The 25,396-nt window shown below is 35.1% G+C and overlaps 3 protein-coding genes and 1 pseudogene across 4 annotated transcripts; 3 read left to right on the forward strand and 1 right to left on the reverse strand.

The window, feature by feature from the left end:
• Nucleotides 1–1,698: 1,698 nt before the first annotated feature.
• On the reverse strand, nt 1,699–4,155 carry LOC142531708 (glutamyl-tRNA reductase-binding protein, chloroplastic). Its single transcript, XM_075637933.1, has 5 exons — nt 3,643–4,155; nt 3,360–3,440; nt 2,967–3,071; nt 2,698–2,847; nt 1,699–2,138 (listed from the first exon to the last, which is right to left on the reverse strand). Exons 1-5 carry the CDS (start codon nt 4,150–4,152, stop codon nt 1,890–1,892), a joined length of 1,095 nt encoding a protein of 364 aa, XP_075494048.1. The 5' UTR covers nt 4,153–4,155; the 3' UTR covers nt 1,699–1,889.
• An 89-nt stretch (nt 4,156–4,244) lies between these two features.
• LOC142531900 (uncharacterized) lies at nt 4,245–6,864 on the forward strand. The gene is made up of 9 exons (XM_075638171.1): nt 4,245–4,366; nt 4,482–4,601; nt 4,693–4,760; nt 5,078–5,186; nt 5,298–5,366; nt 5,910–5,967; nt 6,130–6,365; nt 6,463–6,514; nt 6,607–6,864. The coding sequence occupies exons 1-9, from the start codon at nt 4,364–4,366 to the stop codon at nt 6,672–6,674; spliced, it is 783 nt and encodes a 260-aa protein (XP_075494286.1). The 5' UTR covers nt 4,245–4,363; the 3' UTR covers nt 6,675–6,864.
• A 5,857-nt stretch (nt 6,865–12,721) lies between these two features.
• Nucleotides 12,722–14,798, forward strand: LOC142530514 (glutamate receptor 2.2-like; annotated as a pseudogene).
• A 1,764-nt stretch (nt 14,799–16,562) lies between these two features.
• On the forward strand, nt 16,563–20,701 carry LOC142531609 (ATP synthase subunit epsilon, mitochondrial). Of its 2 annotated transcripts, XR_012816349.1 has the most exons (3): nt 16,591–16,822; nt 18,850–20,597; nt 20,687–20,701. XR_012816349.1 is itself a non-coding variant. In XM_075637809.1 (2 exons), exons 1-2 carry the CDS (start codon nt 16,639–16,641, stop codon nt 18,873–18,875), a joined length of 210 nt encoding a protein of 69 aa, XP_075493924.1. In that variant the 5' UTR covers nt 16,563–16,638; the 3' UTR covers nt 18,876–19,060. The 2 variants fall into 2 exon arrangements, 1 of the variants encoding a protein (XP_075493924.1); XM_075637809.1 differs by lacking the exon at nt 20,687–20,701 and having other exon boundaries at nt 16,563–16,822; nt 18,850–19,060.
• The last annotated feature ends 4,695 nt before the right edge of the window (nt 20,702–25,396 follow it).

Here is a 25,396-nt window from a genome sequence, read left to right on the forward strand (position 1 = left end):
TGCATAAAAAATTAAACAAAATAACGTCAGAACGCAAGTCTGATTGCACTTTTCAGATCATGGTAAGAACGTCTATTATTATTGCCCTGTGATCCCCAAGTATCAATGATATAGCATGCAAGAACTAATATGTTATGGTTAGCGTATAGTACAATTTTTCCATCCCATATATCACGATCAAATATACAACCATTGGTATATCGAGAATTGTATATGAATTCCATAACGATGTGATATATCTTTAAGTAATCATAGCGACATCGTATGTAAAATGTGGAAAACCATTTTTCTCTAAAGCATACCTCTCACTCTGGCCAGAGATTCATGTTATTATTAACACATCGGATCATATAGAATATCCACACCCGTAGGTGAGCAGTAAGTCCCCGACTTCAAAGCATTGAATCCTACGTATGTTGGAGCTACACCCAACCTCACCGCCTGATGACTCTCGAGGAGTCGGTAAACGAGTTAAAGCGCAGTGCTAGTACGTAGAACCTCTATTTTGTCTCGCTTCTAAGGATTAATAGTGTACAACCATAACCACGAACTTATCAATTCGATAAGTGATAGTCACTTGAAAGTTCGAGGGAGAGTTGTTCAGTACAATCATCATATGATTACTCATATGTATGATCAGACATCTCTATGCACATACCAATTAAACGTGGCGTCAATATCATAGATATTGCTCTCGAGATCGAGCGATTTTATCAATATTTTATCTCAAATAATAAATATAAAATATAAATAAAAACAAAACTTAATCAACATAAAAAGTAACAAAATTTAAAAATAAACTAATGCTACACCAAGCAACGCTGTTGACCATCCTGATTTGAAGTTGGGGATGACCCTAAGCTCTATAAGCAGAGTAGGTTGAAGTAGACGTTTGGGTCGGGGTTGCACCCAACGGGTGAGGGTTGGGAAAATCCTGGCCCTTAACCGTAAATAGACGGTTACGAGCCCGATTAACCACCATATCCGAGCCAGGTTCATCTCGTTTTTTTATTATTTTTTTAAATAAGCATGTTTATATAAATGAAAACACTCTTAATTATTATATCTAAATATTAGAAAATAAAATATATATATATATATATATATATATTAAATAAAGCTTATAAAAAAGTCTAATAGTACATTTTGATGTCCCGAGCCTTTCTTCTAGATCTTCCTTGATTCTCGCAAAACAATAATGTTAGTGCGTGTATTTTTTTCCTTGCACATGCTTCATCAATTTATATTCCTAAATCTCAGCTACGAAATTAGACATTCATCCATTTTATCTTTTTTTTTTAAATATCACCAACTCACTATATCAACGGATTTCGATCCGAAAACCGTAACCGTAACGAGCTATTTTCTAACCTCTAACGTTAACAATACCGAGCATTTCTGTGTTTGCACGCAATTTGATAGAATGAGCCCACCACCAAATGTATACAACTGACGGTCATTGATGAGTCCCACTTATTTAGCCTAATGGTGACTGTTGGACATATAACTAACAGGAGACACTACCCCTCGGGATGTTTATTACAAACTTACATCTCCTCAGGATGTTTATTAATATGCCCGTGACGAATCGAAATGCTATGAAGTGCTATGGCTATAAAAAAACGTGGCTATTTTGGCTGTTCTGAAATAAAATGAACCCGAAAAAGGATAAAATCCTCTGCACTCAAGACAGCAAGATGATGAAGAATTTCCGGGTCAGCATTTTCATTCGAGCACAATGTTCTCTTTAGTGACAAACAACTAAACAACATTGTACAATGCCTCACCAGAAACTACAAAAATTTATTATCTAAAAAATTATATAAATCCGGGAATGAAACATCGCAGAAAATTGTGCATAAAAGGGATATCAAAATTTCAAATAAACCTCATTCAACTAATATGGCAGTGTTTGAGATCTTCTTCAGATGCTTCACTTTATTGAACTCAGGGACATGGAAATTTTTTTCCACCTCCCAAGCAAACTGAGACATGCCGTTGAAAGAAGATTTTGCACCCTTTTCGTCAGCCACTTCTCTAGGGAAAGGAATTCGAACCTCGTACACATCCTTTTGAACTGATCTCAGACGCACATCAAATCCTAGACGATCAATCCACACCATTTTGGCATCTAACACCTAATGAAACACATGCACTCGATGAGTTTACTTACTGAGAGAAAATATCCAATTGTTACACACGCACAGATGAATACATGTAACACTCACACTCATGTTTCACAATTCTTATAAATATTTATAGCACTCGCATGGTTTTATTTCTAACAGATGCGGCCCGAAAAAAGCTTATTCTTGGTCATTCATTCATCAACAAAATCGAAAGTCTCCTGATCAAGCATCAATTGACATTACTCCATTAATCAATTGCATGAAATTCTCAGTCCTTCAACTGTATAAGATGTCTGTCATGCTTTCACTTCGTTACTTGTTATCGTTTCACAAAATCTCATGATTTATCAATTTTTGTTGGACCCAACATGGGCTTGTTGAGAAGCAATCACAGATTCAAAAGCAACCTCTCCAGCACAAATAAATAAAACTTTACTTGAGTTATGAATTTAGCAATAAAGTAACAGATACAAGAAGAACGTTTTGACCCGAAAATTGTTAAAACAGGAACTTAAATCAATAAATAAAGATGACCAAAAAAATAGTCAGAAATTTTGGAGGCACAAACCTGGAAATCCAAATCCACAAAAACGTTGCTAAATCGATAAACATCTTCTAAGTTGTTGGTATTTATCTCATCTACGATCTTTTCTGCGCAATCTCGAAGAGGATCCGGGTCTGCGGATGAATATTCCAGAGAAGTTACCCATATACCATCCTGTAATAGTTCTAATCATTATTAAGTAAATTTCATGAATCCATCCACAATTTCTTAATATCTGATAACAATATATATCGAGTGAATTAAGGAACAAAGACATTGAATCAACAACATACCTCAGGAAAATCTTCCATCTGAAGCACACGCTCAACGTTAATTGCATAGATGTAGCTTTCATCTACTTCCTCATTAAATCGTTTCTTCCATGCTGAACAGAGTTTCTGTGACAAAATGAAGTTGAAAACGCAAATGAGAATTGAACTTATGCTAAATACATTTGGCACTATGCATGGCTCCCAGTCAAACTAGAGACGATATCAGTAGTTAGTGGATGCATCCATTTGTTCACAAAAATCTAACAATCAAACAATCACTCATCTCGTCTGAACAGGCATAAATTTCTTAAAATGGATATGAACTATAACAGACTATAAACTATGTAGTAAGACGCTAGGAAACTTAAATTCAACTCGAGAAAACAAACTAAAAATAATGAGATTTCTTCTTACCCGAAGAGCCATCCTATCTCCAGGTTTTTCAAGGTTCCCTTGAATCGTGCACTGTGGCGTCCGCACCCCAGATTGCTCTAACTAGCATAAATCAACTCAAATCACATATACAAACAACTTCTTTCCACAACATATGAAGGGGCAAAAGTCAAATTCGCAGAAACAGAAAAATGCCATCATACACATAATCACAAATGGACATGACCAAGAACCAGTGAAATACCATCAAGAATTAAACTTTACCAGAGGAGATATAATCAATCTATCATCGAGGCGCACGCACCTGAACATGAAGACTACATCTATCAATAGAAAATCTTTTTCCGAAATCATTCAAGCACAGAACCGGAGTTCCATTCCCATCAACAGCAAAGCGAACGCCAAAACCCAAAGGCCAACCCTCTGGCGTCACCGTTGAAAGGGTCCCCGCACTGGAAAGTTCCATAATAGTTCTAGAAACCTCAGCCGGAATAGGCCTCTGGCCGTTGGTTGACTCCAAGTGGAGCGGTTCTGAAACCACTGAAACCGAGCATTTTAAAGGCTTACGGGCAGCGAATCTATCAACTTTCAATGGCTTAAAGAGAACTCTGTTTCTGGGTTTAGAAAGCGAAACAAGAGGAAAGGGAAAATGGGTTACTGGGAAAAGTGAAGGAAGAACACTAGAGGAGATAGATTGGATGTGTGGAAGCATTTGGGATTGCAATTTGGGAAATTTTTGGAATTGATGTACCAAAATTTGACGGTTTGGGGGTGGCAGAGATTGGAAGACGATGTTGACGATAACAGAGCTCATCAGCTGAATCGTTTAATTTTATTTTTAATATTTATATTTATTTTGTGGAGGTTCTGATGGGCTGGGTTTGGTAATTGGCCCAATAGTACAACCCAACATCCTTGAGACCCAGCCCATTAATTGTTGGATGAAGCGAAGGCCTGTTTCCATCGCTGGCTTAAGACGCCGGATTTCACAGACGAACGAATATTAGGGTTTCAAAAGATTCATCATGGTATGCATCATTCCGAATATCTATTAGTTTCACGAAGAATTTTGGTTCCTTTGCTTAAATTGGGTTGTACTACTCGCTTTTTCATGTGTAATTAACAAAAATTTTAATTTCTCAGCCGCAAGGAGATTATATAGAGCTTCACAGGAAAAGGCATGGCTACCGCCATGACCATTTTGAGCGGAAACGCAAGAAGGAGGCGCGAGAAGTTCATAAACGATCGGAAATTGCTCAGAAGGTTATTCTTAACTCTGATTTTTTGGTTATTTATGTATTTCAGTCTTTGAGGTAAAGATTTGATGTTGTAACTGTTTATTTGATCGAATCAGGCGTTGGGTATCAAGGGTAAGATCATTGCGAAGAAGCGGTATGCTGAGAAGGCGCTGATGAAGAAAACGTAAGCTTCTCTGGCATTTTTCTTACTGCACTGCTATGTTTTTTTAGTGTGCTTCATTTGGTTGTAGAGATATTGATTATCCTCTTGGTTTGCGACTGTTGAGGTGGAAATTCCTATTGGTTGTAAAGAATCTGATTATCATCTTTACATTTCTCTAACATTTTGATAGATCTCAAGTTCTAAATTTCCTGGTTTATAAGCTTATTATACTGATTGATATCATATTCCACATCTCTTCAAGATCAGTTTTTTCCTTTCACGAACGTGTTGGTGCTTGTTGTAATTGGCATACTTGCTTTGGTATCATTATTTGACAGATTGGCTATGCATGAAGAATCGTCAGTCCGGCGCAAGGTTGATGACAATGTCCATGAAGGTGCCATCCCTGCTTATCTTCTTGATCGTGACGAGACAACAAGGGCTAAGGTAGTCTTAATTTTGTAGGTTTGCTTTATTTCATAAGTTTTCCGTGAAAACATGAACCTTGGATAAAAATTCCTTCCAATACCGCTAAAAGCATCATCCTTCAATATCCAGGTTCTTAGCAACACCATAAAGCAAAAGAGGAAAGAGAAAGCCGGGAAGTGGGAGGTGCCTCTACCAAAGGTATGCTCTGCAGTTTCTCCCTTGTCTATGTGATGTGCCTTTTTTTGTTAGGGCTTGAGATGGAGCACAGATTGATAAGGCTGTGCTACCTTGATACGCAGCCTTTACAAATATTTGATCCTTGTACTTAAATCAATTGGAGATAATCATTTAAGAGGTCTTCTCATCTTTTATTAGCTTAATCCATCACTACCTTATGTTATCGTCTTTGGCTGGTTATCTTTCTGAAAACATTTTAATATTGGTGCTGTCTACTGAAGTAACATAGAAAACTTAACCATATTATTAATGATGCTGGTAATTCCTCAAGTTAGATTGCAAGTCTAATGAGATTCAGTTATTTGGGGGATAATGAAAGGGGATTGGGTAACATTTTTGTGACCTTTTGAAAATATGGTGCATCTTTGCCTTATCATACTTTCAAATATGTGCATGATTGTGTTCAGTAGTATTTCTGGCGATGATTGTTTGATGGAGAAATATTACTATTTACTAATTTGAATTCAAGAAAGATCTGAATTGGAATATTTGTTGACTTCATAGGTCAGACCTGTCGCTGAAGATGAGATGTTTAGGGTTGTCAGATCTGGCAAACGGAAGAGTAAGTATCCCAGTGATGTCAGATATGGATATTTCCTTGTTCTTATACGATACTATCTGAAATGTTGGGAAGATTTTTGCTGTTTATTTATCCTACCGTGAATATTATGAAACAACAGATGATGCTAACTGTGCTTTGGTGAATGTATCCTTCAATTTGCAGCTAAGCAGTGGAAGAGGATGATAACAAAAGCAACGTTCGTTGGACCAAGTTTTACTAGGAAACCTCCAAAATATGAGCGTTTCATTCGACCATCTGGGTTACGTTTTACAAAAGCCCATGTGACTCACCCGGAACTTAAATGTACCTTTAATTTAGAGATTATTGGTGTAAAGAAAAACCCAAATGGCCCCATGTATACTTCTCTCGGTGTCATGACCAAAGGGAGCATAATTGAGGTCCATGCTCCTCCTTAATCTGTACTTCCAACTTGAAGTTTTTTTAGGTTTATCTTATTATTGAATGCTCATCATACCATTTCTTTACGTGTTTCAGGTGAATGTTAGTGAACTCGGTCTTGTCACTCCTGCTGGTAAAGTTGTTTGGGGTAAGTTCGATCTTCCTAATAATTTAGGCTGATATTTGAGCTACGTAAATTTTTACCTTATATATTTATTTTTTGATGGATGGTAAACACAGGGAAATATGCTCAAGTCACAAATAATCCTGAAAACGATGGTTGTATCAATGCTGTTTTGCTTGTGTAAGAAGCATTGGCGAGGGCCATATTTACACATTTATTTTGTTTGGTATTGGTATTGTACCGACTTAGTCCATTAAATTTTGGGAACAATTTTCTTTTCACCAGTTAAAGTATGAACTTGAAGCTTTATTTCATCGTCAATAACTTGCGAAAACATTCGATAGGGTAATCAAGATCAGTGCAAGCTCCTTTCATGAGCATTTTTTTCAAATAAAGATAAAATAAACTTAGAGATAAAATAAGGCTAATTGAAAGATTCGGATTAATCCTTTAAGCCACGGTTGCTCAAAAAGTAAATATAATTTGGTAAATTTAAAAATGAGCACAGATCTCTTACTATACATTCCAATAATTTATAGGGGAGAGGTATAATTTTCAATAAAGTAGGACGACCTTACAGAAACTGAATTTTGAATGTTTAAGAGTAAGAAACGTTATAGAATTAGAAAAGAAGATAATTTTAATATTTGCGCACTATTTAGTTCCTGAAATAAGATAACAATGATGTATAATCTAAGGATGGAAATCCATATATATAAATTTTAATAATTTTAAAAAATGAGCTGAACATTGGATAAAACATGAACAATGCAATCATTTAATGCATCATGCTTCACACAAAATTGTGTCATAACATATGTGAGTTGATCTATCTTACCCTTATAATAATTTTCCCCATGTCCAAACAAATTATATGAATTCCTCACATATATCCTATTAATAAAGCAAGATAGCTAGTGGAATAGTAACCAGTGAAACATTTTTCTTAATTCTAAAACTACTATTTCACACATTTTTTCTACTCGCTTTTTCACACATCTAACTCTAATAAATATTTAATTTTGTAGAGTATTGTTTTCATATAAAATTTGAGGGCGTGCCAAACATGAAATCGTGTATTTTTTGAATGATCTAAATTCTATGATCAAGCGACGTGAATCTCGATTCAATTGTTAGTTCTAACTGCATCAGTAAACCACAAAACTAAGAAATTAAATGAAGAATTAGGCGAAAATTGCACAAGAGAATATCATGAACAACAAAATTAATTGCAGCTATTATGAATTTGGTTTACCATTTTTTACCAATAAAAATGAAAATAAAAGCTGAAAGAATAAGCTAAAAACTAAGGGAATTATGTCTCTGATAACTGGAAATAAACGAACTAGGATGAACTTGAATCAATGAAATTTGAATAAGTTTTTTGTTGTAGAGTTGTTTGTTGATGAATTTGTCGAGCCTTATTCTAATCGCTCATTCTGTTTTTTATATATTATTTTAAGCGGCTCTAGCAATCTTTCAAGATCATAAATCATGGATCGTGGATCAACTTTCTCAGTCGTCCAGCCTTCCTCCCAAACCAAATCCTTTGCAGGCTTTGAAAATTTGGGTTTTAAAAGCTGATGTGTTTTTCCTGTTGTTGGCTTCTGTAAAATTTGGACTTTCGTAGAACTTGGGTTCAACAATTGCCCTTCATAGCAGTGAGCTAAGTTGTTTGTAGTAACTTACAGAGTCAGATTCAAGCATGCACTTCTCCGCCGGCTTATTTCCTCTAATCACTCTCGAATTTAGGTTAATCAATGTAACCCATTTGGCGTAACAAATCATTGCTTTCTTACTCTCCTTTATGATTTTTCGCCAGTTGCTGCCGAATCGTGGATCACTACCTAAACACCATTAAACTTTCAAGCAAATTGCCATCCTCATACTCCTTCAAATCTTCACTGGAGGATCAATTTTCAACAGAGTCGAAGAAACTCCGATTTGTTTTGGCCTTTTGTTCCGAGACTAGCTTTGAGGTTGGCAGAGTCTTCACATGAGGGTCAACTATTAAAGGTAGGGATGTAATCGAGTCGAGTCGAGTCGAGCCGAACTCTTGAATGTTTGAGCTTGGTTCATTTATAATCGAGCCGAGCTCGAGCTTTATTTAACGAATATATGCATGGCTCACAAGCTTATTCAAGCCTTTATCGAACCTAAACAAACTTAATAAATATGAATTATACATTAAAATTTTCATTAAATTAATTAAAAATTAAATTATTTATTTAAAAAAAAATATGTTATTCTTGTTAAAATTTGTAAATTTATTATAATAAATAAATTTAATAGATTTTTCTATATATTTCATAAATAATATGCAAAATCAATAAATCAAATATCAAAACTATTATTTTTTCATCTAAAAGATTACTCATTAACTTACCAACGAACATGTTCACGAGTTAACGAGCCGAATACTGTAAAGCTTGAGTTTGGTTTGTTTATCTTAACGAGCCTCATTAAACGAGCTCAAACGAGCTTTTATCGAATCGAGCTTCGAATAGCTCACAAACGGTTTGGTTCGTTTACATCCCTAATTAAAGGACATAAGTGTCTTCACTTCCCTTTAAAACACAGTTGATTTTGATCCGGATTTGGAAGATTCACCATGTTCATATATGCTTTCAACATATCCAAGACCAACTCTGCTATCCTTTCCTATTGTTAGCATTAAGTCAAGTTTTGATGAACTTGAGTTGAATTTTGCAAGAGTTTTTAAGGCCTTCTCAAGATCATCATTGACTTTGCAAAGTTCGAGGTCTTTTCTACTCAATAAGATTTCAAGTCGAGACAAAATGTTTCTTAACTCAGTATTTTCTTTTGAAAGTATCGAATTTGTCTCATTTCTTTTGAGTCAATCATCATACAACTCTTCGTACATCATCTAGATAGTCTCTACAATAAGCTCTTCTTCGTCAGATTCCTGGATCTCCTTAATGTCTGAGTTCCCAAGAAATTTTTCATTGAGGCACAACGACTTTGAGATGGTGTTGCGGACCGGTTTGACAACACCAGCAGCGGCAACACCAAGTGCATTGAATTTCAGTTGGCGTGTATTCTTCAAAATTGCAGACAGAGAGGAGGAATAATCTTCTTTACTAGATTCAAGTTCTACATCAGAATCTCCATCACTCAAGAAAACATCCATGCTTTTATTTTTGTGAAGTCGATTGACACACTCATTTGCATAATGCTCATATCCAGAATACTCTCTACACTGCACGGGATCCAATCTTTTAGTTTCTGGTCGAACCATCACTTCATTTCTCGGTTTAAAATACCCTTGAGCAGGTGTATGCAGTTTATTTTTCTCAGGAGGGCCAAAAGAAGGTTTCGTGAGTTGCATAATTTTCTTCTTTAAGTAATCACTGAACTTCTTAGTAATCAAGGAGACTGACTTTTCATCAGGATCAGATTCATTTGTTTCCTAAATTAGATTGTTGAAGGAGTCAGCCAAAGCTTGCAATGCAATGACCTTCCTTTTATCTCTTCTTTGCAGGTCTAAATTCATTTCAAACGTCCTGAGGGAGCTTACCAAATCTTCAGATTCAATGTAGACGTGTCCTTTGACTCATCAATGTCACAAATATTGATGTTAAACTGTTTTGGAAGGGATCTCAATATCTTGCTGACAAGCCTCTCATTAGACATAGGATTACCGAGACTAAAAGCTTCATTGGCTATGTCCCCAAGTCTTCGATCATACTCAACAATGGTCTCATTTTCTTCCATCCCGAGGCTCTCAAATTTGGAGTGCAACATCCTCATTTTAGTTTTACGAACACTTTCTGATCCTTCACACTGATTTTGGAGAATGTCTCAAGCGTCTTTGGCAGATGTACAATTGGTAATAAGGCTGAACATGTTGACATCGACAGAGGTAAAGATGACATTGAGTGCCTTTGAGTTGAAATTTGAGGTCTGAACCTCATCATTAAACCATGCACTCTCAGGTTTAACTCGGCTGTCACCATCTGCATCAACAATTCTAGGCGGTGACCAACCATCTAGGACCCGTTGCCAAGCTCTTTCATCGATGTATTTTATGTACATCTTCATCTTGACTTTCCAAAACGCATAATTCGATCCATCCAAGGCCTGTTGTCTAAAATAAGCACTTGAAGCCAATACGTCCATCGAGCTATTGTTATATTTCCTGTAAAAACAACAGTAAACCAAAATCAATCACTTAGGGGGTGTATTCAATCTTGGAAATTTAATTACTTTTATTGACTTTTGTAGAGTTTAAAAGTCTAGAGCTATTGAATATAGACTTTTATAAACTCTATAAAAGTTGTGGTATCCAAATTAGATTTTTATAGAGTCTTAAAAAGTATAGTGGTATTCAAACTTGAATCTTTAAAAATCTATAGGTATCCAATATTTTCATAGATTTACAATGATTCTAATATAATTCTCTATGTACAAACCTTAAGACTCTAGGTACAACTATAAAAACTCAAAAATTGTCTTCTACTCACCTTAGAGATTTTGGTAGACTTTTAATCAAATAAAATATATTTCTCACTCATATATCTCTCTTCCTCATTCAAATTGTCTTCGAGATTATCACTACACTTATAAATTATAACAAGATAAAAAAATTCCGCGAGGACAAGCTAAAAAATCCAGCTCTAAAAATATCATAGAAAACAGGACGTGGCATCTATTGTTACTAATATCTCATTATTATTTATTATCTCATGTCTCACCATTTTGTAATATTAAATTTTATTGTTTTTATTAACAAAAAAGGAGAAAAAATTTGAAGAAGTTAGGCACGGTGTGAATCTAATTTATTGATAACCTTATAATAATAATCAATTGAATTGGAAAATATTATTATACTTAAATAATTATATTTTATTCAAATTTAGTAACTTTTTAATGTCCAATATATATAGAATTCATAAGTAGTGTACATGAAGGATTCGGTCTATCAGTTTCTTAAAAAAAATAATATATTTCAATTTCTATATTTCATTATATTGAAGTTAAGAAATTATCAACAGTGGGTCATCATATATTATACCGAGATGAACAAATTGGAGATAATTTAACAAAATATATTAAAAAAATGTATATGTTTGTTAGCTTCTTATGAAAGTTTTTGTAGGAGTTTGATCCATATCACTATTCATTGATTTTATTTTGTGTCGGAGACTTATTTATTATTTGCTTCTTTTGGGACTATTGATGACACTCATATTCCAACAGTGTATGGGCAAAATACTAACAGTTATCTATCAAAATCTTGCAAAAAGTCTATCAAAATCTTGCAAAAAGTCTACAAAAGTCCATGGATTTCTGATTACAAATTTGTGATATTCTACAAGAGTCAATAAAAATCTACCAAATCCACGGAAATCTATCATTTAAAAAAAGTCATTGAAAGTCATTATCTCTACATTGAATACACCCCACTTAGTATATCAAGAGTTGGTTCTGATACCAATTGAAAGAATGTTGTTGATCATAAATGAACAAAAAATAAATTATGATATGTGTATCAGAAATTAATGTTGTGCTCGGGTTTTGTCACCACCAGCACACAACATGCGGTGAAAATTAATTATTTAACATACATGTAAACTTTAATAACAGATTAAGACATATTAAATTATGCACAAATACAAATACTTGTAAAATGCCCCGTGACAAAATTATCACTAAAAAACTTGTAAATTGTTTACAAATACCAATACGAGTAACCCATATTAAAAACAAACTAAAGAAATAAATTGCATCTAAACCCAATCAACAAAACCACATATGCAAATCTTATGTTGCATAAAACAAAAACCGCCAAGACTCTTCAAACAACACTCCACACGAGTGTTGTTCTTCGAGTGTCTTCAACATAGATCAACAACACAACAAAGTGCTCAATTGATCACACAAAACTTCAGAGAAAATTTGTGTAACTCTCGTGATTTCTTCTCTGAATAAACTCTTATCTCGAAAGCCACACATGCGGCCGTGAATAACTCCATATCTATATCCATTGCTTGACCTAAAAACAATTCCATAAAAGAGTCCTATAAAATATGAAAACAGACTTATTTAAATAAGATATCATATCTTAGAGATAAATGACAAACAAAAAACAAATCATCTAATATCTAGAGATAAATTAAACTAAATCTTGTAATCTAGAAAGTCAAAACTTTAAATAGATAATATCAATATCAAAAATTAATTAAGGAATAAAATATTCATTCATATAAGATGAAAAGCATGCAAACGAGGGTATTTGTGGTGCACATTTCAAGTTCTCTAGCTTCCAAACTATTCCTAAAAGCAAAAGAACCAGGAATGATGGCGAAGGCTATGCATGGATCATAACAAGTGGGCTGATGGACTTATTTACTCATTAGATTCACTTGTTGTGGATTCTATGCAAGGCGTTCTCGGAGTGAAGCCTTTGATTCCGAGATCCAGAAAACTCTGATTCGTTGGCTAAAAGCTGGAAACTAAAGTTCCTTTCTGATAATCCCTACAATTTACAATCTGAAATGAGCCTTCGTCGTATGTAGGCATATGATACTCTGTGGGCTTTGGCTTTAGCTGCTGAAAGAGTCAGAGTTAAGGAGCCAGCTTCTTGTCCGATTAACACTTTAATTAATTATACAAACTTCTTCTCTACTGAAATATCAAAGACAGGTGGTCCAAAAATTCTTGAAGCCATGTTGGGGGTTACATTTCAAGGCCTAGGCGGTAAGTTCCATCTTGTTGAAGGACAACCAGAGTCATCAGCTTTGCAAATATTGAGTGTAGTTGGCAATGGAGAGAAGGAGGTAGGAATATGGACTCATTCTCATGGATTATTAAGCGGAAGAAATTTGAATGATACTAGTTCTTCAAATAAAAGACTAAGAAGCATAACTCTATGGTTGTACTAAGGGGATGGGAAGTTCCAGTAACTGGTAAGAAGCTTAAAGTTGGAGCGCCAGTAGAATCTGGTTTTAAGGAATTTTTGAAGTGAAAAGAGACCATGAAAGCAATGCTTTCAAAGTTAGTGGATGTTACATAGACATATTTGAGACTGTCATTGAAGCATTGCCGTATGCTATCTCATACGTCTACGTTCTAAATGAAAATTCCGATGGTTCTCGTGCAGGAACTTATGATGAACTCAAACATCAAGTTTATCTTGGGGTTAGATTCAATAGCTAGATTTACTTGAACACCTGATTTATAAAAGTGTTCTTGATTATATTTCTTGTTTCAGAATTTTGATGCAGTTGTGGGAGACATCACGATCATGTCCAAAAGATCACAGTACGTAGACTTCACTATGCCATAAGATGCTGGAGTCGTTACCATTACAGTTCTAATCAAACATGATGACCCAAATAACAAATGTATTTTCTTGAAGCCCCTAAGCAAAGAACTCTGGTTAACTGCTATATCACTGTTCATTTTAACCGGTGTTGTACTCTGGATTCTTGAACATAGTTTTAACTATGCTTATAGAGGTCCAGTTGCTCAACATGCAGGCATGATATTCTATTTTCCTTTCATGTCGATAGTGTTTGCACATGGTGAAGTGATCAATTTAGCTCGGTCGGTTGTGGTTGTATGGATGTTCGTGGTGCTCATATTGAGTTCCACCTATACAGCAAGCCTTTCAGCAAGATTAACAGTTCAAAGGCTCTCACAACCTGTTATTGATGTGAATGAACTGATTCGAGCTGAAGTCTACGTTGGATGTCACAATGGTTCTCTCCTTGTTGGGTACTTGCAACATTTGGGGTTCAACAAGTCCTAGATCAGAGCTTACAAGAGTCCAGAGCTTTGGCAGGAAGCCTTGTCTAGAGGAAGCCAAAATGGTGGCATAGCAGCCTTGTTCTCTGTACAACCTTACACCAATCTTTTCTTATCAAAATACGGTGATAATCACACAACTGTTGGCCCAATCTATCTATCCGACTGATGGATTTGCTTGTGCTTTCCCCAAAGGCTCACCGTTAGTAGCTGACGTCTCTCTCGTACATTGATTGAGCTAATGGATAGTGGCCGAATATTTGAAATTGAGGGGCAGTGGAATATGAAATGCCCTTCATATAGTAGTGATCTAGATGGCATAAGTGCCTTGACCAGAATTTCGTTGGCAAGTTTTAAACTACTCTTTGCAATCACAGGGAGTATCACAACAACTTGTCTTGCCATTTTTGTCACGAAATTTCTGTGCAATAATAGAGATTTTGTCAAGAGGATTTGGAGCTCTAGCACTACAGTTTGGTCAAAATTTGTTGCAATTTGCAAGAAGCAAATTATATATGTTCATACATGGAGCACATAGTTTCCCATTTTACCAGATGATCAAATCAGTGGAATGCAATTTTTGGCTGTATTGCAATCTCTGTAGTTCACTTCTGATTACTTCAAACATATTTTGTTGCAAAATTGCATATAGTGATAAAGTTTGTTAAGTATTATACATCTTATGGTTCATGTTGATATGTTATTTTTTTATATTTAATGTTTGTTAATAAATAATAATAGTAATATAATGAATTAAAATATTGAAGAGTAGTGGTTCCAAAAAAAATAAATAATAGGCAAAATATCAATTTTAATACAATATTTATTGGTATGTGATAATTTTAGTTATGTTTCATAAAATCAATTATAGTCTTATAATTATATTCTTTTGATCAATTTTGTCATTTAGTCAAAATCATATAAATAAATGACTAATATCTTTGTTAAAATTTATAATTATATTGTCAAATGCACACGTATATATCCAGAGAAATTTTTTTAGCCATGTACTTACAAAAACTTAACAATAAAATTGGTCTTTAATTACTTTATTTTGGAAAATAACTAAAATTGATCAAAATAATATAAATACATTATCTATACTATTTTATTAAAGTTGAGAACATGGTAGTAACCACCTCGGAAGTAAACTAATTTTTTCTTCCAATTTTACCCTAAATGATACTAATATTACAGTTTTGTTTTTTGTTTTTGTTTAAAAAAAAAAAAAACAAATTTCAACACATTCTTTTATTTTTATTTTTTTATTTCAAAATTCAAATATCAATTTAGTCTTTTCATAATTTTTCAAATTTCACTTTAATTCATTGATAATAATAAAAAAAACTGTACACACATCGAATGTACATATTAACTAGTAATTAATTAAAGAAAAGAGGACTAAAATTAACATTTTGGCAACAAAATAAGAAAATTCAGTAATTGGACATGCGAAGTCGACAGGCCCAGAAAAGATAGCCCAAAAGAAGGTGCACATGGAGCAAAAAAAGGCCCACAGACAAACTGTGTGACGAGTATGCATGTCAAAACGGGCTGACGGGGCGGGCCAGCCCGCAACCCACCGCAACCCGCCATTAGACGGAGCGGGGCGGGCCAGCCCGCCATTTTGGCGGGCCTCTAAATGGCCAACCCAGCCCAACGCACCTTGGGCCGCGGGCTAGGCGGGCCAACCCGCTTATTATTTTTTTTTAAAAAAAAATACTAAACATTATTAAAATAAACATAGAAGAAAAATATATCAGTTAAATATTTTCATAAAAAACTTAAAAACATTGAAATAATACATTGAAAGCATACAACAATCAACATAATACATAAAAAAAATAAAGTGTTTATTCTAATTCACACAAGATTTCATCGTACACATGTACTAAAAATTAACTCATGTAATATTATGTTTTCAATAATACGGATAATTACTTTATTTACTATATTATTTTGATAATTCTGGATTAGTTCGAGTTAAACATTAAAAAAAGGGAGAGGATTGAAGAGTATAACATCTTCAAAAAAAAATAGAACCATATAGATTTTACCAGAGTGATTGAAGTTAGGCACATGAGAAAAAATAAGGAAGAAATAGGAATTTTTATATAAAACTTAAAAATATAAAATTCTATCCTAATTTGGCGGGCCAGCCCGCAACTCAAACGGGCTCAACCCATTTGGCCCGCAACCCAAACGGGCTCAACCCGTTTGGCCCACCTCCAAACGGGCTGCTATTTTATCAACCCAACCCGCTTAATTTTATGGCGGGGCGGCCGACCCGACGGGCCTGACCCAATTTGACAAGCCGAGTGACGAGGTTAGATCTATAGCAGCAGGCAAGGAGAAAAGAAAGAGGAGCGGAGGAAGGTATGGCGTCGAACGCGGCGGTGCCGTTTTGGAGATCTGCGGGGATGACTTACATCACTTACTCTAATCTCTGCGCTAATTTGGTGAGACAGTGTCTCAAAGAACCTTACAAATCTGAAGCCTTGAACCGAGAGAAGGTCCATTTCTCTGTTTCCCAATGGGTTGACGGGAAACCCCAGAAGCCAAGTAATTGCTTTTTTTCATTTTATATATTTTGATTTTCTTTATTGTTCTTATTAATTTTTTTTGGTGTTATCGATGATTTATCTCTCTTCGTCTATCAATTGTAATTTATTGCTTAGGTTTTTATTTGTTATTGTGGGATTGATCTTTGTGCTTTTGATTGATTGGAAGCTTTAGTGTGTGCTAATTTTTATGTTGACTTGAACCGGATTTTAGTTGTGGATAATGATGTGCTGTGGAGCATGATATCTAAATCAGAAAAGTTCTGTTTAAGGGCTGTACTTATCGCTGAATCTATTTTGAAGCTACACAAATATGTAAAATAATGTGTGCTTCAGTTTGTATTTTGCTAAAATTATATCATTCTTTTCTGAATGTGAGTAATGTTATGACTGCTGATTCATTTTATTGAGTATTACAGACATATTGAATAAGTTTATTAAGTTTATCAAATGTGAGTGACGTTGCCTTTAGGGGGTATGGTACTCCTTGATAGAAGTTTCTCTTGTCTTGGGTTTTTGTTTGTGATTATTTTGGATCAATGTATGTCTTTTGAGTAGAGAATTGTGGTTAGTGGTACTCCTGATTCCTCACTGACCGGGCCGTGTTAATGTTTGTTGCTTTCTTCAAGTTCCCCTATTTTATTATTTATGCCGATAAGGATTTGTCCTGATATAAGCTTTACAATACATTCTTTCTGGGAAATGATAAGTTGTTCTGAAAATGGTTTGGTTGTGAGATTATTCAGAAATTGGGACGTTGTTGATGGGTCATCGAGTGGATTTAGAAAGATATATTGGCTTTGCTTGAAACTGTAAAATGGTTTAGCCATGGAAGTGGAAAATAGATAATGTATGTGTTGATGCAGTCTTTGATATTCTGTGATGCACTCAATTCCATTATCTTGTTTAAATGGTTAGAATAGTTTTTTGTATTGTTGTTAGATTCATACATGGGCTTTATTTAAAAAAAAAAAAACTATTTATCAACTTGATTGCGTGGTTTCGATAATTCCAGGAATGAATCATCTCAACTTTTTTTTATGAAAACAAATTTGGTTCCCTTATCACATTTACTGTAACTTATGATCATTTACTTTCTATGTGAAAAGTGCTTACCAATAGACATCTTTTTCTCTCTTTGTTAACAACTATATGTTGAAGACTGTTTGACAGGGCCGTGATGAACATGTGCTCACACGAGCCACAACTATGTCTTCTCAATAGAAGTTTACTATTTACACTTTGGCACCATTTCCATGCTTTCTAAGACTACATGGGAAGGATTGTAAGAGGGGTTAAAAATCTTTAAAGCTGATTCTTTCTCAAAGTCAATCTGTTTGGTTTGTGGGAGTGATTCCCATCTCTCCACCTCTTATCCCTCAGTATACAGCTCGTCTTTGCCTTTGCTTATTTCCAGTTCTGTCCCTAATAATTTTAGTGAACCTATGTCTCAATTGTTATGAAGTTTTAATCACTTTCAACATTCAAAAAATCACACTAAGTTGAAACCCTTCTTCCTCGGAACACCAATGTCACATATAGTCATCTTCTAAATACTGATTATTGTTTTGATACTGGTGAACTTGGATTTTGTAGGGCACAACTATTAGAGGGCATACTAATCCGAAGTATGATCTCTTAGGTGTCTTACAAAGTCCGTGGTTAACAAATCCCAATACATGTACTTATTTGTTTGAAATGGCAAGTGAACTTGCCTTTTTTTTCAAAAAAAAAAATACTATTGTCTACTAAAATTAGAAGATGCTCCCAGGGTTGAGCCACTGCAGATTAGAATAAATAGAAACTATAGACAATTTCATACCGAATATTGTTTTTTTTTTTTGGGTTGGCGAGTTTTCTCTCGTTGATCCAATTCTGTCTGCTTCAGTGTTACTGTTTCACCATGGATTGAATGAGGAATTGCATATGCAATTCCGATGCAAGTTTGATGTCTACTATCGTTTATTTTAACCCTCTCTCATTTATTCATTTTCTGTTCTAGTCTAAACGTTTATTTTACTTTTGCAGCTCTGCGCACAGATATTCCTGAATGAGGTGACATTGGCGATCACTGTTAAAACCGGAAAATATTTTTCATTTCTGTCCTGCCTACAAACTGTGTTGGTATAGACTATGTTTGATCATTTAAGTTTGGATCAAAATATCAGTAACAATAAAGAAACTGCATGTGTTTTTCAGCTGTGATGAATGATGAGACTCATGAGTTGCTTATTAATAATTCAATGCCAATAATATGGTAGTCATGTAATGTAAAAGCTGCACATCAATTTTGGGGTTCTTTTGGAATGAACTTCAATCATTCTCACTTGGTTTTGTTGCTATCTGTCCTTAGTTTTTATTACAATTTCTGAAATGAATTAGTTGTATTGGGGTGGAAGAATATTTTATTTGGAGAAGGAATTTGATTTGAAAAAAGATGTATTTGAAATTTTCATTATTACTATTGTTGGTGGATAGAAGTTCCTACTGTCTTTCTCTATTCGTCTATTGCCTCTGTAGCATATAATCCCATTCTTGATGAGTTTTCTATCTATATTTATAATTACAAAAAAGTCCAAATTTTCAAAGCATTTATAAGTTACAATATCTTGATTCTTAAGTATTCTCATTTTTTTTGTTAATATGTACTAGTAAATATTGAGTATGTCACGGGTCAGATTCATGATCTAAATGGATCGCGACGAACACGACATATGGATCCATTTCTGTTTAATGCCTTATTTCAATATGTAAATGCTCGAGTATCATACAGAAGCATCATCCCTCTGACAACAACTGATGATTTTCTGCTACAAGAGCTATATAAGATGAAAACTGTGTGCAAACGAGGGTATTTGTGGTGAACGTTTCAAATTCTCTCGCTTCAAAACTTTTCCTAAAAGCAAAAGAAGCAGGAATGATGGGTGAAGACTATGCATGGGTTGTATCAAATGGGCTGATGGACTTATTTTTTTCACTGGATTCCCATGTGGTGGATTCTATACAAGGCGTTCTTGGAGTGAAGCCTTTGATTCCAAAGTCCTGAAAACTCGATTCCTTGGCCAAAAGATGGAAAAGGAAATTCATTGCAGATAATGCTGACAATTTACAAGATGAACATAGCCTTTATGGTCTGTGGGCGTATGATACTTTGTGGGCATGGGCAATGGCTGCTGGAGTTAGATTTAAGGAACCGGCTTCCTTTCAGATCAACACAAGTGCAATTAATTCTACAAACTTGTTCGCTACCAAAATATCAAAGACAGGTCCAAATATTCTTGAAGCCATTTTGAGGGTTACATTTCAGGGTGTTGGAGGTGAATATCATCTCGTTGAAGGACAACTAGAGTCATCAGCTTTTCAAATATTGAATTTAGTTGGGAAAGGAGTGAAGGAGGTAGGAATATGGACAACTTCTCAAATATTATTTAGGGAAAGACACTTGAGCCAAACTAGTTCTTCAAATAAAACCCTGGGAAGCATTATATTTCCAGGAGACACGACAGTAAGACCACGCGGGCGGGAGGTTCCAGTCAGTGGTAAGAAGCTCAGAGTTGGACTGTCGGTAGAAGCTGGTATCAAGGAATTTGTCGAGGTGAAAAGAGACCCTCAAAGTAATTCTTTGAAAGTTAGCTAGTGGATGCCATGTAGACATATTTGAGGCTGTCATGAAAGAATTGCCATACGCTGTGTTACTCGGATATGTTCCATTCGAAAATTCTGATGGTTCTAGCACAGGAAGCTACGATGAACTCACGCACCAAGTTTTTCTTGGGGTACACAATTCTAAAACTCATTATGTAGATTAATTGAAAACTTGATTTACTATAATATTCCTGACCACATTTCTTGTTTCATGATGCAGCTGTGGGAGACATCACGATAACGTCGGAATGATCACAGTATGTGGACCTCACTATGCCATATGATGTCGGAGGAGTTACATAATAGTTGCAATCAAACAAGAAGACCCCAATGACAAATGGATTTTTATGAAGCCCCTGAGCAAAGAACTCTGGTTAACAGCTTTATTCCTATTCAGTGGACCAGTTTATTGCACTCTGGATTCATGAACATAAGTATAATGATGCTTATCAAGGTTCCGTTGCAAAACAAGCAAGCATGATTGTAACGCCCCAGATTTGACGACTGTCCTCACTGTACCAAGACGAGTCTTTTCAGCGTGCTTATGTCCTCACTCACACGCACCCTGGGAAACTTCCCAGGAGGTCACCCATCCCAAAATTGCCACAAGTCAAGCACGCTTAACTTTGCAGTTCTTATGTGATGAGCTACCGAAAAGAAGATGCACCTTCGTGATATGAGTAGTACAAATCAAATCTTTTAACTCCTCTTCAACTGTACAGTCCATTACATTGAACAGTCTCGGAATCCCTCTCATTCCGGTGTGGGATTGGTTCATTCATGTTCCCTCCACCTAGAAGCCTGCCAGGATTGTAACGTCCCGAAAAATCGAAAAGTCCACGTAAACCACATGCATGCAAATTATTAAATTTCTTTGATATTTTATTAAATTCTTTTAAAGCATAAAATATATGTTTATGTTATTAAATTTGGTTTAAATATGTTTATGCATTTTATGCATTATTATTGCATGATAGGATTTAATCCATGAAATTTTAAAAGTTCATGCATTATGATTTTTAGGTTTCATTTCGCGCACGAACGAGGAGCGGAGATCGTGAAATTTTCAAGAAAATTATTTTTAATTACACGATTAATTTTTATTAATTAATATAAGATGTTTTAAAGGTATTTTTCAAGAATTAAGATTTATTTGGGTATTTTTACCCGTAGGATTTTAATTTTTAATAATACGCAAATTTTTGCGAATCGGAGAAACTTTTCGAGGGTTCGACTAATATTTTCAAAATCTTTTCCACACGAAATATTTTTCGGGAGTGTGTTTGGATTTAATGAGCCTATTTTTAAGCTTATTGGGCTTAAAACTCTTCTAACTCCTTTTTTCATATAAAAATTTGAGGCCGTTAGCTAAATTATTTTATACAATTACTTCCTTAACCAAACCTTAACTCTACCACCTTCACACCAACCGACGCCCCTCACTTTCAGAAACTTTCCTTCTCGGTTTTATTAACACACCAGCTATGAGGCCTTGGGTTTGCACTTATTCTTGCAAAGAAATCCATCCGACGCTTCTCCGTTGCTCTCCTCTTCAACATTCTCGCATAAAAGATCAACAGGCACGCATTGTACTTTCTTTTCTGCATCATTTACGCTGTATATTTGTTGATGTGTGTTTATTTGTGAGTGGAATTCTCGATCCAGCCATGCACAAGGAAGATGTTCAGTTTTTAATTAAATGCATGCATTGTATCATTATTTCTGCATCATTCACGTCGTTATATGCTGTCATGTGTGTATTATTTATGCTTGGCTCGGTATTTTCATGACAAATTCTCATGGCTTCGGTTTTCATGATTTAAGTTTGCATCTTCTTGGTATCTCACGTTTTTTTTAAGGTTGCAAGGGGACTGCCGATCTGTGGTTTTGTGGACGATCTTGCTGTGTTTAAGGTGAAATGGTGAAGGAAGTCTATGGAACACTCGGCTATGGGTGAAGGCCGATGGCTTCATGCGTGTGGCTAGGGTCTTGTATGATCTGTGTGTATGGTTGGGGAGAGATCGGTTGAGCATGGACTGAACCACGTCGTGGCTCGATCCCAGCCAAGGAGCCGACCCTTGTGGGTCTGTGACGGGGCTGGGTGAAGGCTGGAAGTTGTTGGTCTTGACCCTTAAGTGGTTCGACGGGGTTAGTGCGCGGTTGGACGCGGGTTGGTTCACTTTGTGGTGTAGCGATCGGTTGAGAAGTGTGGAGTGCACGGGAGGCTAGCCTAGAGTTCTTTGGGTTCTTAGGAGTCCTAGGGTGGTCTAGGGAAGGTCAAGTCGTTGCTGGTCTAGTTGGTTTTGGGATTGGGGACGTAATTATGGAAATGGTGCAAATGGAGTTCAAGTGGGTTATTTTTAGAAAAAGTTTCCAGCAGCTGTTCAGGGGATGATTCGAGTGTCTAATGGTCTGGTCTTGGTGGTTTTAAAGCCTTTTAGATGTTCCTTAAGTGTGGTAAAAAGTTGGGAAAATTTTGGTTGAGTTTCGGGATCGTTTCGGGTTAAAATCGGGACCTCGGTCCAAGTTTTAAAACAATTTGGTTAAGGTATGAAATGGACTCGAGTTTACGACTAGAAATGATTTTAAATATGTTTTGGTATATTTTTAAGAGTTTGGTAGGTTTCGGATAAAAATGATGAGTTTTGGATTTATCCGGGATTTAATCGTTGTACGAAACGTTAAGTAAAGAATTAATTGGAACGCCTAGATTTAAGCTTAATAAAATTATGGAAAATTATATTTAAGCTCAAATAATTATTAGAAGTCTAAGTTTTTAATTTGAGAATTTTATGTTAGGTTTGATTTAATTCGGGATTAAAGCGCATTATTATGTTATAATTAAGGATTAATTTAAAGGTCATCGATTTAAGCCAAATAAAAATATGGGAAAATTCTTGTAGGCTTAAATAATTATTTGGGACAAGTTAGAGTCATTGGAATTAATAAAAGGTCACAAACGTGAAATTTTACGTCTAGGGGTGAAACGATAATTTTTGGGTTTCCAGGGGCAAAATGGTCATTTTGCACCCGGGGTGAGATTTTGGACCTGGCAGCGCCCTGAGCACATTTTATCATGATTTAAATGTTTATGCATCACATTTATGAGTTTTACGCAATTATAATAAATACGGTGCATGCTTGGTTTAAAGGAAAAAGTTACGTATATGCATGTTTTTATTAAGTGATGATTATGATGCTATTTTTTTGAAGGATGTGATTTGGTTGTGACTGATGATGTATATGTATACGATGATATGAGATATGATGAGCTGAGGCCCGGGCTCAGTGGACGGGTAATGTTGTCGCTGATGTCCCTCGCCGCCGGGTACCACGGTTACATGTAGATGGATCCATCGATAGAGCTGATACGATAGAGCTGATACGATAGAGCTGATACGAAAGTCACAACTAATGAACTGAATTCAATTAAAAAGAAAATGTATACGTATATGATGACATGAGATGACATGCTTTAATACGCTATGATTTTACACTGACACGTTTACGTATATGATGACATGAGATGACATGCTTCGACATGATGAGCTGTTTTGACACGTATATGATGATATTAGATGACATGATTCGACACGACATGATTTTATACGACACGTTTATGTTCATGTTTTAAAGTTCATGAAAAGTATGTTGGCATTAAGTTTTTTTAAGTTCATGAAAGATATGTTGAGTATGATATTTTTCACTGCTGTGTGCTATGTATATGTACTTGTTATTCCTGGTACATGTGTGTTGAGTCTTTAGACTCACTAGGCGTGTGTGATGCAGGTGAGCTTAATGATGAGGAGACTGGAGGTGCCGAACTCTGAGTAGGCACTGGTGCGGTGACACGACCCTGAGGACCTCATGTTTTCCGTATTATAATTTACGAATTTTGAGAGCATATGAATATTTTCATACGTTGATGATTTTAAGATTTTCATACGTTATGTTTACGTATGATTTTGGATGATGATAGTTATTTTAAACTACATTAATTTTATTGTCAATTAAAAAGATTATTTTAAATGTTATTTTTAAATGCGAGCTTTATAAAAAAAAAAAATTCCGCATTTTTTTTTAAAAATTAGTAGTTGGTATCAAAGCAAATGTCCTGTATAGGGCACATACCACCGCCAGCTTCTGCCGCTCAGTCTTCAAGCCTCAAGTCTGTAAGCTTTTATGATTTAAATGTTTTAAATGATTTACTCATATCACCTGTATGTTAACATGATTTACGCTTTATGATGATCTACGGTATATGTTTAACTGCTTTTATGATTTAAGGGTTTACTGTTTTAAAAACTAGATTAAATTGCATGTTGGTTACGTTTGGAATTGGACGTGTCTAAGAATTCGAATATTGGGCTTTAGGAGAAGTTGATAATGATTTGATTATATTGATTTTAGGTTAGAAGTACTGATATTCTACTCTTTGGGGTTATAAGTTAATATTGAAAATTATTAATGCTTTTGGGACTTATAGAATTTATAAGAAATTACTGATGGTTCGTGATTGCTAGTTGAATTAATTTTTGAGGATTCCATGTAAGGATTAATGATTCGAAGACTGCGATGATCTTTGGAAGTATAAAAACGTAGAATTTATTTAGGATGCATGCTCTACCTAGTGGGACCTAGGGATTGAATTGCATGGATTGAGAATATTAAGGACCTAATTGTAATAACCAAAAATTGAGGACCTAAGTGCAAAAAAGAAAAAATTTAAATTCTAAGGGACTATATTCGAATTTATCGAATTTTGAGATTAAATTCTGAGTTTCGAGAATTTTAAGGTTTAATGAGGCTAAGTCGAATATTCTACGGGGACAATAATGCAAATTTCGAAGAGTTGTAGAGCCAAAAATGTAAATTTCGAGAACTTTAAGGGCCAAATTGCAAATTCCTGAAATTTTGAGGATTAAATTCG

The sequence above is a fragment of the Primulina tabacum genome, chromosome 17 (assembly GCF_025594145.1).
Source record: "Primulina tabacum isolate GXHZ01 chromosome 17, ASM2559414v2, whole genome shotgun sequence".
In the NCBI taxonomy this organism is placed as follows: Eukaryota; Viridiplantae; Streptophyta; class Magnoliopsida; order Lamiales; family Gesneriaceae; genus Primulina; species Primulina tabacum.

What these genes read in the sequence shown, in the direction of transcription:
- LOC142531708 (XM_075637933.1), bottom strand. Translation starts at nt 4,152, where the DNA reads ATGAGCTCTGTTATCGTCAACATCGTCTTCCAATCTCTGCCACCCCCA. An exon ending in GATGTAGTCTTCATGTTCAG is followed by an intron (nt 3,441 to 3,642) that starts GTGCGTGCGCCT and finishes GATTTATGCTAG; the next exon opens with TTAGAGCAATCTGGGGTGCG. An exon ending in GAGATAGGATGGCTCTTCGG is followed by an intron (nt 3,072 to 3,359) that starts GTAAGAAGAAAT and finishes ATTTTGTCACAG; the next exon opens with AAACTCTGTTCAGCATGGAA.
- LOC142531900 (XM_075638171.1), top strand. An exon ending in GGGAGGTGCCTCTACCAAAG is followed by an intron (nt 5,367 to 5,909) that starts GTATGCTCTGCA and finishes TTGACTTCATAG; the next exon opens with GTCAGACCTGTCGCTGAAGA. An exon ending in CCAAAGGGAGCATAATTGAG is followed by an intron (nt 6,366 to 6,462) that starts GTCCATGCTCCT and finishes TACGTGTTTCAG; the next exon opens with GTGAATGTTAGTGAACTCGG.
- LOC142531609 (XM_075637809.1), top strand. Translation starts at nt 16,639, where the DNA reads ATGGCGTCGAACGCGGCGGTGCCGTTTTGGAGATCTGCGGGGATGACT. An exon ending in CGGGAAACCCCAGAAGCCAA is followed by an intron (nt 16,823 to 18,849) that starts GTAATTGCTTTT and finishes TTACTTTTGCAG; the next exon opens with CTCTGCGCACAGATATTCCT.